The 16,716-nt window shown below is 49.7% G+C and overlaps 1 protein-coding gene across 9 annotated transcripts in view; it reads left to right on the plus strand.

Annotated features, from left to right (window-relative positions):
* MAP4 (microtubule associated protein 4) overlaps positions 1 to 16,716 on the plus strand; it is a 113,831-nt gene that overhangs the window by 25,950 nt on the left and 71,165 nt on the right. For 8 of the 9 annotated variants that reach the window (XM_057367847.1, XM_057367848.1, XM_057367851.1 and 5 more), the window contains exon 1: positions 226 to 285. In XM_057367847.1, the coding sequence (XP_057223830.1) occupies positions 240 to 285 (46 nt within the window). In that variant the 5' untranslated portion in view covers positions 226 to 239. Of the gene's footprint in view, positions 1 to 219; positions 286 to 16,716 lie in introns of those variants that run through there. The other variant, XM_057367857.1, reaches the window with a different exon arrangement.

Below are 16,716 nucleotides of genomic sequence, written 5' to 3' on the forward strand. Positions count from 1 at the left end.
CTTTTCCAGCCTCAGTGATCCTGGGATTCTCTGAGTGTGCTCTCAAGGCTGAAATCGACCGTTTCTTTTGTTAGTTTTGGGATCATCACCTGGGTGACAAGGTAGGGATCAGTCACAGGCTRGACTTGATCTTGGAGCTCTTTTCCAGCCTCAGTGATTCTGTGATTCCATGATTAAGATGAATTCCACGTGGTTTAACCTTGCTGTGCTTTCTTGCAGATTGYTCAGCTGCTGGGCCGATGGTGGTAGAGAACGGTGACCACGGGCTGCAGGATCATCGCACAGGTACGTCCTGCGTGTCCAGGGAGCACAGCCCTTCCTGGGGATTGCTGGGCAGCAGAGCTGCACCGGGRCCAAATGCTGCTGCTTTGGAGGTCTCCCAGGGCTCGGGTTGGGATTTAATCAGCTTTTCAAAGAATTGGCAACACAGTAGAGCTTTATTTTCTTTGGTGTTGAAGTGATCTTTGGATCAAAGCTTGTTCTCAAGATGTCCTGTTCTTTACCCATGGTCAGCTCTAGGAAGGCAGCTGATAAAAATGGCTTGGCAGGGAGTCATGACATCCACAGGTGAACTGTCCCCTGTCCTGTGCCTTCCCCCGTTCCCTCAGACCCACAGTGGTGTTTTCCCACACTCCCCATCCCTTGGAGCAGATTTTAGTCACTGCCATGACCCCGCTGTGTCCTTCCTTCCCGCCCTCCCCTTCCATGGCCATGTCCCCACACCTCCTCCAGCAGTGGCACAGGTGACACCGAACCTTTGGAACCTTTTTCCATAACATCAGCATAGTTCTGACAGCCAGAAGCTTGTGATGTAACTGGATCAATAGTTCAKACTTGTGCAGAACCTGGAAAAAAATTGATCTTTCCAATCAAGTGTGAGGTTGGTCTTCTCTTAGTCACAGTTAATGTAAACACTGCTTCCCTTCCTTACCCTTCCCTTGAGGCTTGCTGACTGGGAATGGGGGTTCCTACCAAATTCCAACCCGTCTGTCCCCTTCTGTCATGAGCACTTGGACTGTGGGACCTCTCTTTTCTTGAGGATGAACTATTCCAGAGCCAGTTGTCACCCTGGCATGGGTGAGAATGGTTCATTTGCTCTCCCKTGGGATGATCTCCAGCTCCAGACCATTGCTCAGATTGTCTGGATGCTCCCAGCATTATCATCCCTCCTGATCCATAGGAGAAAGGCAATTCAGGAAATAACAAAYATTTGGAAGATGGGGATGAATTTAAGCACCTCTTTGCTATAATTCTGTGTAGGATTTCAGAGTTTGATTTAGAGTGYGAGTGAGTTTCATGTCCTTAGTGAGGATGGGAATAGAAAAATTGATCTTTATACTTCATTTGTTGTTGGAAATCCAGTAGAAAGGCAGTGGTGCATCTTTTATAATTTAGTATAAAATGAAATTAAGAACACTTCTGAACTTTCCTAAGGATATTTCCTCCCTCTTTTTTAATAATTATAACTAAAAGAGATAGAAACAAAATCAGATTTATGGTCTGAATAATTAAAGGCATCAGGATTTTTGTATTGAACTTCTGACTTGTGTTTAAAAAATTCTTTATTATTTGCTTCACTCTTGCTTTGTGGAGGTTTAACTCTTCACACTAAATGTTAACAACTTTGATCAAAGATACTTTTATGTGTCTGGAGCTTTTTAATTTATTAATATGTTCCCTCTTTKTGGGGTAGAGTTGGATTTTTTTCTCTTGTTCAAATCTGTCTAAAAGCGACATCAAAGTGGCAGAGCAGCGTGTCAGGATGAGGAGTTGTGGCCATCAAGTTAATTAGGTTTGCCAGAATAACAGAAGATTTATGTGACACAATTCCTTCATGGCCTCTTTCCCCTACCCCCTTCTTTGTGGAATACTTGCAATATTCCCGGTTCTCCGTGGGAGAGGAGGGAGRGATGCAGCATTTCCATCCGGCACTGGAGGGGTCTGTGGGAGCACCTGGCCAGGGTATGGCCTTGAGCAGTGCCTGGTTCCACTTTTCATGGGTGGTGCTGCCTAAAGCCTGGATCCCTGGCTCTGAACCACATCCAGGTTTGTCTGATTTGTTTGCAGCAGGATCCATTCCCCGTGTCTGAAAGCTGAAATGGTTCTTAGGGATGTGCAGTGTGAGCCCAGTGCAGAGAAATGGAGCAGGCGGGAGGGGACTGAGGAAGGTGATGCTCAGCTTTTTGCTACAAAAAACAGTGTTAGACGAGAGAGCTTTAAAAAGCAGAGTTGGGTTTAAGTTGCCTCTGAAACAGACTCCAAGGAAGGAGGGGTAGTTCAGCCATTTGCAAATCTGAATGTGGATCTCTCCGGGCTGGAGCACAGGAAGCGCTGCCGGATGGTTTTCTTCACTCATCAGATGAAACAAGGTGATGACTTGATCTTGTTTTATTACATGCAACATTATCTGCAGCCATGTAGGGCGTGTCTGCAGAGCTCTGGACGAGGCAGCACCGAAGTCYTCGCTCTCCTTGGCAGCCATGCCCGCTTCCAAACACCCTTAATGCAGCACATGGCAGGGACCCAAACCTCCTCCAGCTCGGGGGCAAACCCTCCATCAAGTGCTGAATTATTTTTATTCTGGCAGAGCTGTGTTTTGAGCACTGCTATGGGGTTGTGTTTAGTCCAGGATTTTGGGCAGGGAGACACGGGCAGCTCCTGCAAGGGCTCCGTTCTTGGCAGCGCTGAGCCCGACGTGAGCGGTGCTGCCTGGCCCTGTGGGTTTGTTTTGGGGAATTTGAGAGCCTCGGAGTGGGAGCTCTGGCTGTGGGTGCTCAGCACATCCCCTGGAAGGCTGAGTTAATCCTGTTCTTCCTTATAAGGATAAATGGAGCGRCTGCAGCAGCGTTCTCGGGGATGCACGGCTAGCAAGGGAACAGGGATGGGCTGTGATTGCTGATGGGGGGAGATGCTGAGGGAGGCAGCTTCCTGCTCAGCTGCACCAGGAAAAGGTCAGGGAGGGCTTAGTGCAAGCACCAGCAGGTTTAAAAGAAACAATACACGTGTAATTTTCAATTTGCAACTCCTCATTGCAGGATATTTGCCTAGAGTTCCAAGGAATTACATACTTAAAAATAAAGTCCAACCAAATTTCTGCAAAGCAATCCATCAAAGATGATCACATGGTTTGATCTGGATGCCTCTTGCCCAGGATGCTGTTCACATTCTGGCTGGCAGGTGAGAAGGGAAGTGTCCCCCCCTCTGGATGTTCATACTTCCCCTAGCTGGGCTCTCCCTCCAGCCAGCCTGCTGRGAATTCTGTCCCTCATGCTTGGGTGACAGAAATACTTGATTTCTGTGCAAATTGTGCTTGTGAGCAGCATCCTGAGGTGCTGCTCTCCTGTGCCTGTCACAGGCACRTGGCTCTAAGCCTGCCTGGTGACAGATTTTCGGACACTGGTGAGAGCAGAGCTGCAGTGTGTGTGTGTCTGTAACCTGGCTTCTGGCAAATCTCCTGGCTGCACGAATGAAGTGTTGCTTGTTGTGCAGTGCTGCCTCGATGGTGATGTTTACTAATAACTTGCGCTTTCTTGCCCCCTTCCCCATCCCCTTTCCCTCTCCTCCTTCTTCTCCTCTCTTCTATTTTCTCCTCCTAGAAGCCTAGACTGTCTCCTAACACTGGGGCTGCCACTGACACGAGACCAGTGTCCTTTTCTACCTGCCATTACACTTCTAAAATCTGCAGCATTTTACAGAGCTCTTGCTTTACCTCCTTGGACTGGGCTGTAGAAGAAGCCAAAGGGTGGCTCCGTCCTGCTCCTCCTCCCTGTGCTCTGCAGTGCTTGTTGAAACCTTCCTCTCTCTGTGTAAGCACAAAGGTGCACCCCGGGTTGGAACTGCACTTTCCCACTGGTTTGAAATCACAACCACAGCTCCATTTTCAGTTTGATCACATTTAAATTTAATTTTTCTCCGTTTTCATGGTGCTCAGTAGGAGAAGGTTTGAAATTTCTGGTTGTGCTTCCTTAGTGGATGGGTCCACCATGACTGCGGCTCCCCTTCCCCTTGTCCCCACGGTCACCACAGCCTTTAAGAGTACCTGCCTTGATACTTGCTGCTTTGGAACCCTCTCACATGAAGTTTTCATCTGTAACAATGTTGTTTTCTTCCAAAGGAGTGGTTTCAGACCWTTTCAGCACTTGAGAAACAGGTTAGGGAAAACCAAATTTCCTGAGGTGCAGGTTGATGTCTCTGGTSTCTGAGGGGTGGATTTTGGGGTCTGAGCCCTTGCCATAAGTGGGAGTATGAAGGAAAACAGCCCCAAATTCCTGCCTTAAGTAGTGGTTTTGTTGTCCTACTCCTTCCCAAAAGCATTGGAAATAAGAAAGGAAATTGCCATTTTGTAACTTCGCACCTCTGGCTTCCTTTGGGGAGTGACAGCCTTGGGTGGAATTTTACCTGCCAGGAGAAATAATCTRTCCCTGCTAAAACTGAGGGAAACAAGAGGACTGAATGGTGAAATTGTACTGAAGTAATCCTGRTGATTTCCAGCAACACCAGAAGGAGCAGGCTTGTTTTAACCTAAACCAAAACACAAGAGGTCAGCACATCTGGTGGGATTTCTGCTGCCTCCACAGAGGTACAAAACTTTCCAAACACAAAAGTGCTCATTTTCCCATCAACAGATAAAACAAAACCTGAAAGGAGGAAATAATTAGAGAGACAACGCAGCATTTTACCTGGGCCAGGCTCAGCCTGGGCTCCTGGAGGTGAGGGAATGTTGTGGGTGACGAGGATTGTATTGTGCAGCTCAGGGTACTCRGCCTGCACCCCCTGATTGAGAAGATTTTATTGAACCCAAATTCAGTCTGGGGCTGACCCAAAATAAGCCTGCCAAGACCTTCACTTGCCGAAAAATGGCATTTCCTTGTGGTGAAGGGAGTAGCCTTGGTACCCTGCTGGTACCCATTGCTGTATCCCTGGTGTACTCAGGGATTTACAAGGAGGGGTGTCCCACCCAAATGAGGGGTRTCCCACCCAAATGAGGAGTGYCCCACCCAAATGAGGGATGTCTCACCTGAAATGAGGGATGTCCCACCTGAATGAGGGATGTCCCATGTGGAAGAAGCGCTGCTGGCAGTACTGTGCCAGTGCCACCAGAGGGTTGCTCCGAGCATCTCCCACAGGCAGACCCGTCCAGCCTGGCTTTGTTGTTTATTCCCCAATGAGACCTCACATGCTCCCCACCCAGGGTGGCAGTGCCAGGGCTGAGTCATGGCCTGGGCAGTGATGTGCAGCAGGACTTGGCGCTTTTCTCCTCCAGCCTGGTGCCAATTTATCCCTTTGTGCCCSGCTTGAGGCCTCGTTAGGAGCTGCCATCCTTGTGGTGCCAGTTCCCAGCAAGGAACACCGGTGGCTTTTCCTTCCAGGTCCGTAGTTGTTGTTTCTGGGAAAACTCTCCCATCTTCCCAAGCTGGGCTTCTCTTTCCCAGTGCCATGTGCCAACCTGGCTGAGCCACCATGCAGTTCGGGGTCATTCASRTTGGGAAAGACCTCTAAGATCCAGTCCAACCTGTAAGTTCTTCCTGTTGTTGGGGCTTTCCTTTGAGTTTTTAGTGTCCATGGCCATAAAAGGAGATTCTTGTACTCTTGCCTTTATTTTCAAAGACCTTTTCATAGCTATTTTTAAAAAAAATGTGATTTTGAAGCAAGGCAGCATCACTTTAACTTGGCTTCTCAAGCGTTACTTCTCACCTTTTGCCTTAAGTGGGCTTARCTCTCGTGCCCTAGAAATAGAGAATAAATTATGTGAGACTGAGAGGTATTTTCAGATTGAATTATGGAAGGTTTCAGGTTACCTGAATATGAGACTTTGCCCACTCCCACAGATGCTTTATTTTACTGWAGTGCAACAATGCTTTAACGTCTGGGCTAGAGGGCCTTACAGCCAAAGTGAGGTGGACAGAGGAGTTTGGGAACAACTGCCCATCCTGGGACCCTCAGTCAGTGGGATGGGGCTGGATGGGGCCYAGCAGAGCAGGGGCAGCTCCTCCAGGTTTGGCTGTCCCAAACAAACAGGGTTTGTTCATCCCATTGCACCCCCATCCTTCCATCCCATGTTTGTGTCCCTGTTCATTTGAAATGCCATCGGTGCCGCTGATGGGAAGGTGAACTGGAGGCAAARGGGGAGCTCTTTTGGGGGTCTGAGCTGGTTGTTCCTGCAGGACTGACCCCGAGCTCTGGGATGGCCCAGGGACTGGATGCCAGGTAGGGAATGGGGGGGTCTGTGTAGGGTGTGGGATCTTTTGTCCCTCSTGGACCATGTCCATATGTCCTGCGATGAGCTCGGTGCAGGGCTGTGTATGTGTCCTTGTGCAGTCCTGTGAGCAGAGAGCCAGGGAGCCCCTGGAATGTTCTCTGGTGGGATTCCCATTGTCCATCCTTTCCTCAGCCCTCGGAGGTGCTGCCCTGCCTTTGCTGTGCTCTAACACCCTCGTGCTTCCACGCCTGTGTGCTGTCTCCTGATGCTGAATTATTAATTCCAATGCTCTGTATGATGTGAAGCTGTAACTGCTGTGGAATAAATCTCCCTAATAAACATCTCAAACTAACCCCTCCCGAGTTGTTCTGTGGTGAGAATCTCCGGGGTCCTGCTGCCTGTCCAGGGCTGATTCCTGCAGGGAATGTGCTGCATCAGCTGTTGCCGTGGCGGTGCTGGAAGGGGGAAATGGCTGGAGCTGGAATCCTTTGTGCCTGGACATCCTTGTCCCTCAAAGACAAGGATGTTRTGCACAGTGTTGGACACCGTCCTGCACAACATCCTTGTCCCCAAACTGGAGGGACAGGGAATTAATGGACAGAACACTCGATGGATGAGGAAGGGGCTGGATGGCCACACCCAACTGTGGTCACTGGGCTCAATGTCCAARTGCAGAGCAGTGACCAGTGGGGTGCTCAGGGTCGGGATTGGGACAGGCACTGTCCGAGTCCCTTGTCAGTGACAGGGGCAGTGGGACTGGGGCACCCTGGGCACTCTACTGGTGACACCGAGCCCTGGGTGCTGTCACAGCCAGAGGRAAGGGATGGGGCACCCACAGGGACCTGGCCAGGCTGCAGKGGGGGGAATGTGCCAACCTCAGGAGGTTCAGCAGGGCCAAGGGCAAGGTCCTGCACCTGGGCTGGGACAGTCCCAAGCACAATTCGAGGCTGGGACTGGGAATGAAGGGATGGAGAACCCYGGAGAGAAGGATTTGGGGGAGAAAAAGCATCCCAAAAAACCCTGACCCAAACAAAAACAATGACAAAACCGTGCCCAGATCTGTTTATTCTGGGCAGCACTTTGTAAATAGGACACTTAGAGGTGTGCTTTTCTTATCAAAGCTTTTCTGCTGGCTTTCCTCTTCTGCCTGCCTGTGTATTTCCCTCTGGGTGCAAGTTTTTATTTACAGAGGCTGGGCTTCAGGCACAGCTCTTTAGGCTTCTCAGGTGGGGCTGCATCCAGCCATGCTCAGTACCGGGGACTTCACGTTTCCTGTGGCTCCAGTCTAAAAACAGCAGCCCAGTGAATAATTCAGCAGCTTTGCTGAGCTCCTCCGTGACTCAGAGGGTTTGTGTGAATCTCCCTGAGCTTTGGGRTGATGTATTTTTTGGGGGGGAGGTGGGTGGGGAAGTTGATGTGACAGCCAAGGGGTCTCTGTCCCTGGTCCCAGTGAGGACCCTGGGAGGGACAGAGGCCCTTCCAGGGAATGTGGAGCTTCCCTGGCTCCTGGAGGGTGAGTGGAGGCATGAGGGTTTTTTCCTGCAGGTCCTGATGCTCTTTCAGATGAGGAATTTGTGGCTTCCTGTGGCTCAGGAGCTAAGCTGCTGCACAATCTCAGCTCCTGAGCTACTCCTGAGCCGTTCAAAGAGCATAAAGAAACTTCCCAGGTTCTGGAGTGCCGATAAACAYGGGAATGTAATAGACAGGGTKCTCAGAGAAGCTGTGGCTGCCCCTGKATCCCTGGCAGTGTCCAAGGCCAGACTGGACACTGGGGCTTGGAGCACCCTGGGGTAGTGGCAGGTGTCCCTGCCATGGCAGGGGTGGCACTGGSTGATCCTTAAGGTCCCTTCCCACTGACCCATCCCATGAGTTCATGATTCTGTGTTTCTGCTACCTGAGGGAAGGGCAGTGCACATCAGCTGAACCCCTTGGCTGGCTGGCTGGGAGTGCTGGGTCCATCCCAAAGTTCCTCCTGCTGTTCATGGGCTCCTCTGCTGCTTTCCCATATGGCAAAGGACGTGCTCAAGRAGCTTTTCCCTGGGCCCGAGTCCTGCTTGTGTCAAAGCAGCTTAAGCTGTTGTGTAACGAGCTGCTGCTGGAGCAAAGGGAGCGTGGCAGCCCCACGGGAATTCTCCGTGTCCCCAGGGACACTGGGACTCTGCCCTGCAGCTCCTGCCAGGCTCAGCATGGAATGGGAAGTGTGGATGGCCAGGCTGGACTGGGCTTGGAGCACCCTGGGACAGTGGGAGGTGTCCCTGCCATGGCAGGGGTGGAATGCCTTAAAGCCCATCCCACCCAAAMCATCCTGGAATYCTGTGATCCTGGCTGTGTTGTGGTGTGGGKAAATGGWGCTCTGGATGAGGAARGGAGAAGCTGGGAGTTAAGGATGCAGGTTTTTCAGRGARCCAGCCCTGCTCTATGCCCAGTGTCACTGTGGGTCCCCGCAGGAGGGAGTGCTGGAACGGCCACGGCTCTGGGACTGCCCTGGGAGCTCCTGATGSCTGCAGGACAGGAAGGGACCTTCTCTGTGTCCGCAGTGCTGTTTTCATGCTGTGTCTCTCTCAGACAGTGCWTCCCTCCAACCTGCTGTTTGGCTTTTCACTTCTTGTTCCAGACCACGCTCCAAAGGTGGGATGTCCCTGACTTGGCTCAGTGAACGGGAAATTAAAACGATCATAATGAAGTTATACATATGTCGAGAAGTCTATTAAAAGCTTAACAGGGAGGCTTAGTGAGGTTTAAAAACTGGGAATACAAACCTTTGCTGTTTTGCAGCGTGCTCAAGAGTTGTTCTAGTGAGGATCTGACAGCTGGGTGAATTAATGGGGTCCTCCAAGGCTTGAATTGCCTGAGCAAGTAGCTGGGACTTAAAATATTCAAGCCATGAACTTTGGAGTTYATACCTTGGATTTAATGTGTTTTCAGTGCACTTAAACCTCCTGATTTGGGGAGGTGCTGCAGAACTACGCAGGCTGAGACCTCCTGGAAAATGTGAACCCTTTTCTCTGCCCATCCTTTGAGTTTGTCAGCCTTTTCTCAGAATCAGCTTGTCATTTCTCAGAACTACTTTTCTGTGGAACTGGAGTGTTTTTCTGTGCATGTAATGAGGCAGTCTTTTTAAAATCTGGGTGTTTTCAGGCGTTTTTGAGGCAGGTAGGAGAGAGTCATTGCTGCAAACAAGTAGGACTCACTGCTCTCATTGCTCATCATCCAAAGCCCTGCTGTTATCCCGCACTCACATTACCCGATTTGCCTTTAATTTGTCACTCTGGAACTTAACTGCAGCTTAAAAAGATCCTTACTTTTTTCCCCTTCTTCAGTGCTTAAAACAACATCATGTTTATTCCCTTGCTTATTCCAGTAGCTCGTGCAGAGTCTTTGCAGTGATCCTTCAGATTAAATGTAGGGAACTTCAGTGAGAGACTTGTCAAAGGAAAATAAACAGCAGCATTGTAAAGGCACAAAAAATTAAGCTTAGTCTAAACACTTTATCATCACCTTTCTGCCAGGTGGGGTTCATTGTCTGGAGCTCTGCCATTCGATCCCTTGGGTAAATATTTGCCTTGGAGTTGCAGCAGGGAGTTGCCAGCACCGAGCAGCAGGGAAAGAATGAACTCTGCTGTGGCTCAGTCATCGCCCATCTGTGGGGATGGGGAGGGGGTTTGGGACCTTGGGGAAGGTGGGGTTGTACCAGGAATGTTGCTCCAGGCTGAGCTCCCCTCCCCACCAGGCTCTACCTTTGCAACTTCCCTTCCCCACCTTTTATTCCTCATCTAAAGCTGGGGTTCTGCTGCTGAGAACRGCTTTAATGGGGGTTTATCCTGCTTACAAAAGCTTCGGGAAGAGTCGTGTGCTGGGATGGTGCAGTGGCTTTGAGAGGTCGTGTGACACAGGCTAAATCTGAACCTGGGGATAGGAAACTTCCCTAATCCTGGCTCTGCTTGTGGCTCCCCCGGAGGCCTGAGCTCTTTAATCTCCTTCCAGTTCAGTCCCATCACTGCAAATAGGGTAAGGCTGATTATATTGTGCATTTTATCTTTTCTAGCTGCACCCCAGCTGTTGTTATCGAGYGTTCTCGTTTCGGGCTGGGTTGGTACCGGGGTAATCTTGGATTAATGGGACCTTTTTTTGGAAAAAGAAAATATTATAGTTAAGGAATGTATTGGATACAGTGAGGCTGAGCTCGGAGCCCTTTGGGGCTTGGGGATGAGAGTCAATCTGCACCTTGGAGCAAGTGCAGCTTTGGAGTGGCTGAGCAAAGGGAAACTGAAATGTTGAGCAAGGCTGTGGTGCCTCCTCGTTAAACCCCACAGAACTGCCCTCCTGGGAATGGCTTTGGACAAACGCAGCTCTCTTAGTCCTGCATGAACAAGTCCCTGAAAATAAAGAAACTCTAGATGTSCGCATCAGCAATCTCCCTTCTGGTGCTGTTTTTGTGCAGCTTCTGCAGCTGATTTCCAGCTCTGACCCATGAAATAGCGGGTACACCTTGTATGGAGTTGGTGTGTCTGAAACACTCAGGATTTTGGCAAGGGTAGCATAAAAACTGCCTGAATTCTTGCTGAGTGAGTGTCAGAACAGGAAAGCTTTGCTTCTCTTTGGAGTTCTGAAACTCAGTCGAGATGTGAGGGATGCTCAGGATCCTTGTCCTCTCCCGGCGCAGGGAGCTGTGCCTGCTCCCCTCGGATCAGTCTCCTCTCCTGTTGGGTGACACTGCAGGCCAGGCTCACCCTGCCCTTGGAAATGGTGCAAAATGCTGTGTGGGATGATTTATCCAAGTGTGGGCTGTTCCTTTGTCCATTAGATGGGTAAAAGCTCACCTCAGTATGGCAGAGCTGGTCCCTCCTCACCTGGAGCTGCTGTGCCAGTCGAGGTGGGATCAGGATTTCTGCCTGATGGGGGATGAGGCTGTTCCCACRGACCTGCCCCTTGATTTTGGCAGCAGTGGAGGTGGCCAGGCAGGATCCCTGTTTCTGCTGGCATTAATCAATGCCTGCTAAGTGGTGCAGGGTTAACAGCTCCCTTGGGAGCAGCTCTGGAACTTCAGAGCTGTGGATGTTTCTGTGGACAATTGATGCTGGAGGCACCTCTGGAATTAGAAGTGACTTGGCAAGGCACAGAAGTGACAGGAGACTGCAGGACATAAGCAAAACACAGTTCAYCACCCCCCAAAAAAATATCTGCAAGGGATGTTTGATTTTGTTCTGTCATGTAACTTAYGATGCTGTTTAACCTTCTTCCTTTCAATGAGAGCACTTTGCATTTCAAAGTCACAGAATTGTTGAGGATGGAAAAGAGTTCCAAGGTCACCGAGTCTGAGCTGTGCCTGATGCCCACCTTGTCCCCAGCTCAGAGCCCTGAGTGCCACATCCAGGAATTCCTTGGACACCTCCAGGGATGGGCACTCCAAACCTCCCTGGGCAGTTCCAAGGCCTGATCACCCTTTCCATGCAGAAATTCCTGCTGATGTCCACCCTGCCCCTCCCCTGGCCCAGCCTGAGGCCRTTCCCTCTCCTCCTGTCCCTGTTCCCTGGAGCAGAGCCTGACCCCCCCAGCTGCCCACTCCTGTCAGGGAGCTGTGGAGTTGGAGAGGTTTGATTTGTCTCTTCTCAAGGAGAATTTCCTGCAGTTGTCTGTGACAAGTTCAGCCTATGCAGGCCTTTGGTGACTATCGTGTGTCCCCCCAGCTCAGGATATTCTCTGGTTCTGTGCACTTGTGTTTTCCATGTGCTCAGGTTGGGCTGAACTTCCTGAAAAACCATACTCTGGCCAAAGTCACTGTCTTYCCCTGTTCTTCCTGAGCTGCTGGGGATTTAGGAGTGACTTGGATTTCAAAGGGTTGGGAGTTCCCTCAGAGATGACTGAAGGACTGAAAAACAACATTTAATCCTTCTGGAGTCCCTTTTTACCTGTGTAGATGAAAGCTTGCCATGTTAGATGGCCCTTTGCCGTCTCCAGGAGACAAACTGGGAATTGATGGTGCTGCCCCATGGCCAGTTGGTGGAAGGGCTGGCAGAGAGCTCAGGTGTCCTGAGCCAACCATTGGACTGTTCTTCCTCACCTGAAAGCAGCAGTGGGAGCAGCAGGAGCTGGACTGTGGCAGAGTTTGCCAGCAGAGCACTGGTGGGTCTGATCCTCTGGCTGCCATGGCTCCGTGGCATTCCCTGGGAATGGGATTTGGTACAGGAGGGGGGATGGAGGYGTCTGTCTCTTGAGAGGATGCCACAAATTCTGCCTTAATTGAGGCCCAGTTCTTTGTGCTTCCAAATCTCCCATCCCGGTGCTGGGCTGTGGAGTGACATGTGCCAAGGGGAATCATGGAATCGGAATATTCTGGGATCATCCAGGCTGTTTCTGATCACTGGGAAGCAGCATCTGATCTGCACCTCCAGCACATGCAGGTAACAGAAAYTGGGCTGCTCAGTTGAGTCCTGAGATGTGAAGGCAGAATATTTGCTCTGAAAAAAGCTACTTTTAACCTCATTTCATCAGAACTTTTTTTTTATTTCTGTGATTAAAGATGAAAACATGAAGCAAGGATTGTTTTGGATTCTTGATCTTCACCCTCTAATAACTGGTTATGTTCCTCCRGGAAGAGAATTCCCCTTTTGACATTGCCTTGCCACTTGTCACTTAGCCARCTCTTTATTTACCTTTGTGTCATTTCCTTGTGTCTCCACTTTCCCTAACATTTCCCCTGGCTACAGATAAAAATACTTTGCTTTCGGCCTCGGCGAGCCTTCCATGGTTTGTCTGGAAAATCTGTGATGTTCCATCTCCTGCGTTAACGCTCTCCTGTTTCCCTACAAACAGCTTCTCCTTCAAAACATCACTCACGGGTGGTTTGGTGAGGTTTGAGGGGTTCCACATCTCAATCTTGCAAGCGAAATTACTGACTCTGCTTAAAAACAAACAAACAAACAAACAAACAAACAAACAAACAGTTTAAAAACAAATAAACAAATCTGCATTTCAATGTCTAGCACTGGAAGTTTCAGGTAGGTTCGTGCAGCTCTGTGTTCTACCAAAGATAGTCTCGGATTCAATGTTAATGGGAGCCAGATAATCGTGGAAAGATCCAGTTCCATAGCTCAGAGTTTAAGAATATTAAATTTACCTAGCCAGATTTCCAGTTAAAGAGAAATAAATACATTCATAAATGAGCTGATGAGGGGTTTCACCTGCCAGTTTTTGTGGTGATTTTAGAATTGCTGCTCACAGGGGCAACATCAGTTTTTTTACCTCCAGAGTCTCATGCTRCTGTTCTGTCTCAGGATTGTGTCCAGTCCTGCCAAAGTCAGGAGGCTTCAGCATTAAACCTCAGTGAACTGAAAGCAACCAGGGCCAAGAGCAGGTTCAGCAGTGCCTAAAGGTGCTGGAGGAGAACTGGAGAGGGACTGGGGACAAGGGATGGAGGGACAGGACACAGGGAATGGCTTCCCACTGCCAGAGGGCAGGGATAGRTGGGATATTGGGAGTTAGGAAATCCTGGCTGRGAGAGTGGGAAGGGGYTGGGTTGGATTTTCCAGAGCAGCTGTGACTGCTCCTGAATCCCTGGCAGTGTCCAAGGCCAGGCTGGACAGGGTTGGAGCACCCTGGGACAGTGGGAGGTGTCCCTGCCATGCCAGGGGTGGCACTGGATGATCCTTAAGGTCCTTTCCAGCCAGCCTATTCCAGGATTCTGTTCCAGCATGTCTCAGTGCTCATCTTTTTGGTGGTGAATTCCATATTCAAGCCATACACCCAAAGGGACCTGGAGGGCGGGAATTGAGGATTTTTTCCCTTGTTGATCTATTTTGGAGTCACCTGCAGCTGAACCCATTCCTGCAGCCTGTGTCGGTGGCACCTTGTGCTCCCTCCCTGGGGCGCAGGGCTGGGTTTGAAGGTCACACTCCGTGTGCTCTGCTGTGCTTTTCCCAACCCCGAAGGGAGCCGGGGGAGCTGTCTGGGCTGGCTGAGCCCTGCCCTGCAGTGCTGGGGCTGCAGAGCTTGGGAACATCTCCCGGAACCCTGGAAACGTCCGCTCGYGTCACCGTCAAACGCGGGGCTGGGCACTCTGCTGCAGCTCCCAGCCCCGGCTCTGTCAGCCCCATCGAGGTGAGACAGGTCAGTGTCTGAGCAACCAGCCCTGGCTTTTTCCTTAYATCCCATGTCCATGGTGTTTGGGCAGCTGGAGCAGCAGCCAGAGCAGGTGAGCTGCTCCCTTGGATGCCACATTCWGTCTCTCAGGGCTTGTCCACGTGGATAAAAGGACTTCATTTTTTGGATTTTCAGAGGAAAATAAAATTGGCAGGGTTTATTTCAGAACATCAGAAACTCCTTAGTAAGGAATTAAAGAATTCCTGGAAGACCGGCTGCTTGTGTGCAGGGCTGTAAATTAGAGTGATTTCAAAAGAGCACAGACAGCGTGTCATCTTCCTCATTCTCRGGCAGAAGCTGCCTGAATAAACAGTAATAGAATTGTAGATTCTTCTGGTATTATGTAAATGGCTTCATGCTTTGATGTCCCTCGTGTCATTAGTTTGACACTAGCTGGAATTAATGGCCATAAAACTCTATTACAAATGTGGCAGAGAGATTTCTCTTGACTGCTTCTGATTCCTCCCGCGAGCTCGCTGCCTCTGCCACGGGATTGGGAAAGCTGAAAGTAGGTCAGGGCGATGTGTGTGAACATGGGCTGCTGGAATCGCAGCCACAAACAAACAGCACTCGAGTGCTGAAGGGAAATTTGCTATTTTAAGCCCTTATTTCCATTATCACCATCTCATTCTGCACAACAAGCGTTTGGGGGGGCTTTGTGGCCATGCACCCACAGATGGGATCCAGGAGAGAGGAGAAAATATGAGTATGTACAGATATATATATATATGTGTGTGTATTTATGTGTTTCAAGTGTGACAGTAAATATTGTCACTTCTGAATGGCTCCTCCACATCTCATGTGAAGCAGAGTGAAGGTGCCAAAATATGTAGGTCAGAAGAAATGAAGCCTTTTGCATCCAAGCAGCAATCAAATGCTGGAATTCAGGGCTGGAATTGCTGATTCCTTGTGGTGAAACGTGGGGCAGGATTACAGGGGTGTGTTCCACAGTTCCCACACTCCTTCATAATTCATTCCTAGTCCTTGGAGGGGCTTCCCCACTGACAGCTCTTGGGGACRAGTGTTGGCTCACAACCCAAACTGACGAGCTGGGATGTTTTGAACCAGAAGAAGGGTTAATTGTGGAGCTGGGGTGTGGTTTTCCTTAGGAGAGCTGGATGGAATCAGGTGGGAAACAAGGAATGTGATAGAATTGGCTGGTTTTAGGCAACTAAAAATTTAAGCAGAAGGGAGAAAAGGGCGGAAGATTTAAACTCATCTTGGTAGTCAGGGATCTCAAAAGTTAAATCTGTGGAGAAGGTGAAGTGCTAAAAAACTAATGGAGGGAAGTGATTTGTGTGGGTAAGAAAGACATTCACAGACCATTTCCAAGGAGTCTGTGTCAAACGGTTTTAAGAGTCTGGAAAAAGAAGGAAATTAATAAAAATGGAAGCCAGGACTTAGAGCTCGAGAGATTTAAAAACTCCCCAGATTATGGTGCACAGTGATTTACAAGCACAAGTGCATGAGTCAAAAGAAGAGGGTTTCTAATTTAATAGAGATAAGAGAAGGTTGGAAGAAAACTGTAAAAGGGAGATGGAGGAGAAAATGATGCCMAGGAGGCTGTGGGGTTCAGCCCTTTGTCTGCTTTAGGTCTGKTTTTTATCACTGGTAAGGGCTGGAGCACCGGCTCCATCCTGGCCTTGGACCCAGGGGAGCTCTTGGGATGGGGATGGGTGTTCCCAGGTGGTGGAGAGGGCAGGCACCACCCTGGCCTGGGGCTGTGAAACATTATTAGTTAGTAGCTTACTTCATTAAATGATATTAAAATGAGTGATGGCACAACCAGAAAGAACCAGATGGAGTGACAGAGGCTGTTTGAGGAGGTGTAGCTACAACATGCTGCACTGAGAAGGTTTTCCTAATGTATTTATTTGCCGTAAGTTTTGAGAAGAGTCAATTTCATGCCCTCCTCAGCCACAGGAATAGCTCTTGGAAAGTGCTGTTGGTGGATCGAGAGGTTGGCTGAGCTGGTGTGTGGATCTTGTTCTTCTGGTTCTGTAAATATTGGCTCTCAAAGGAGCACACTTGGAGCTYGTGATCCCCAGCAGACGCCGTAAGTGCTGCTTTTATTTATTTTTATATTTATTTTTGTTTTCTTCCCCAGCCCTGATGGCATTTACAAACCAAGAGCTCAGCTCCTGGATGTTGTCAGGGAAGGATTTGGGGTTTGCAGCAGCTCGGAGCAGCCGTGGCTCAGCACAGGGAGTGTCAGCTGTGTCCTGCTGCAGTGATGGGTGTGGGAGCTGGGCCCTGGTTCTGCTCCAGCTGCTCCTGGCAGGGTCTGGCTGGGCATCTCTGGCAAAGGGAACCAGTCTGGGRTCATGAGGAGCATGAGCATGGGGTCTGCCTGACCCTTGGAAAGGCAGCTCAGATAC

The sequence above is a fragment of the Malurus melanocephalus genome, unplaced genomic scaffold (assembly GCF_030028575.1).
Source record: "Malurus melanocephalus ecotype Western Australia unplaced genomic scaffold, MMel_1.1 scaffold_86, whole genome shotgun sequence".
NCBI classification, from domain to species: domain Eukaryota; kingdom Metazoa; phylum Chordata; class Aves; order Passeriformes; family Maluridae; genus Malurus; species Malurus melanocephalus.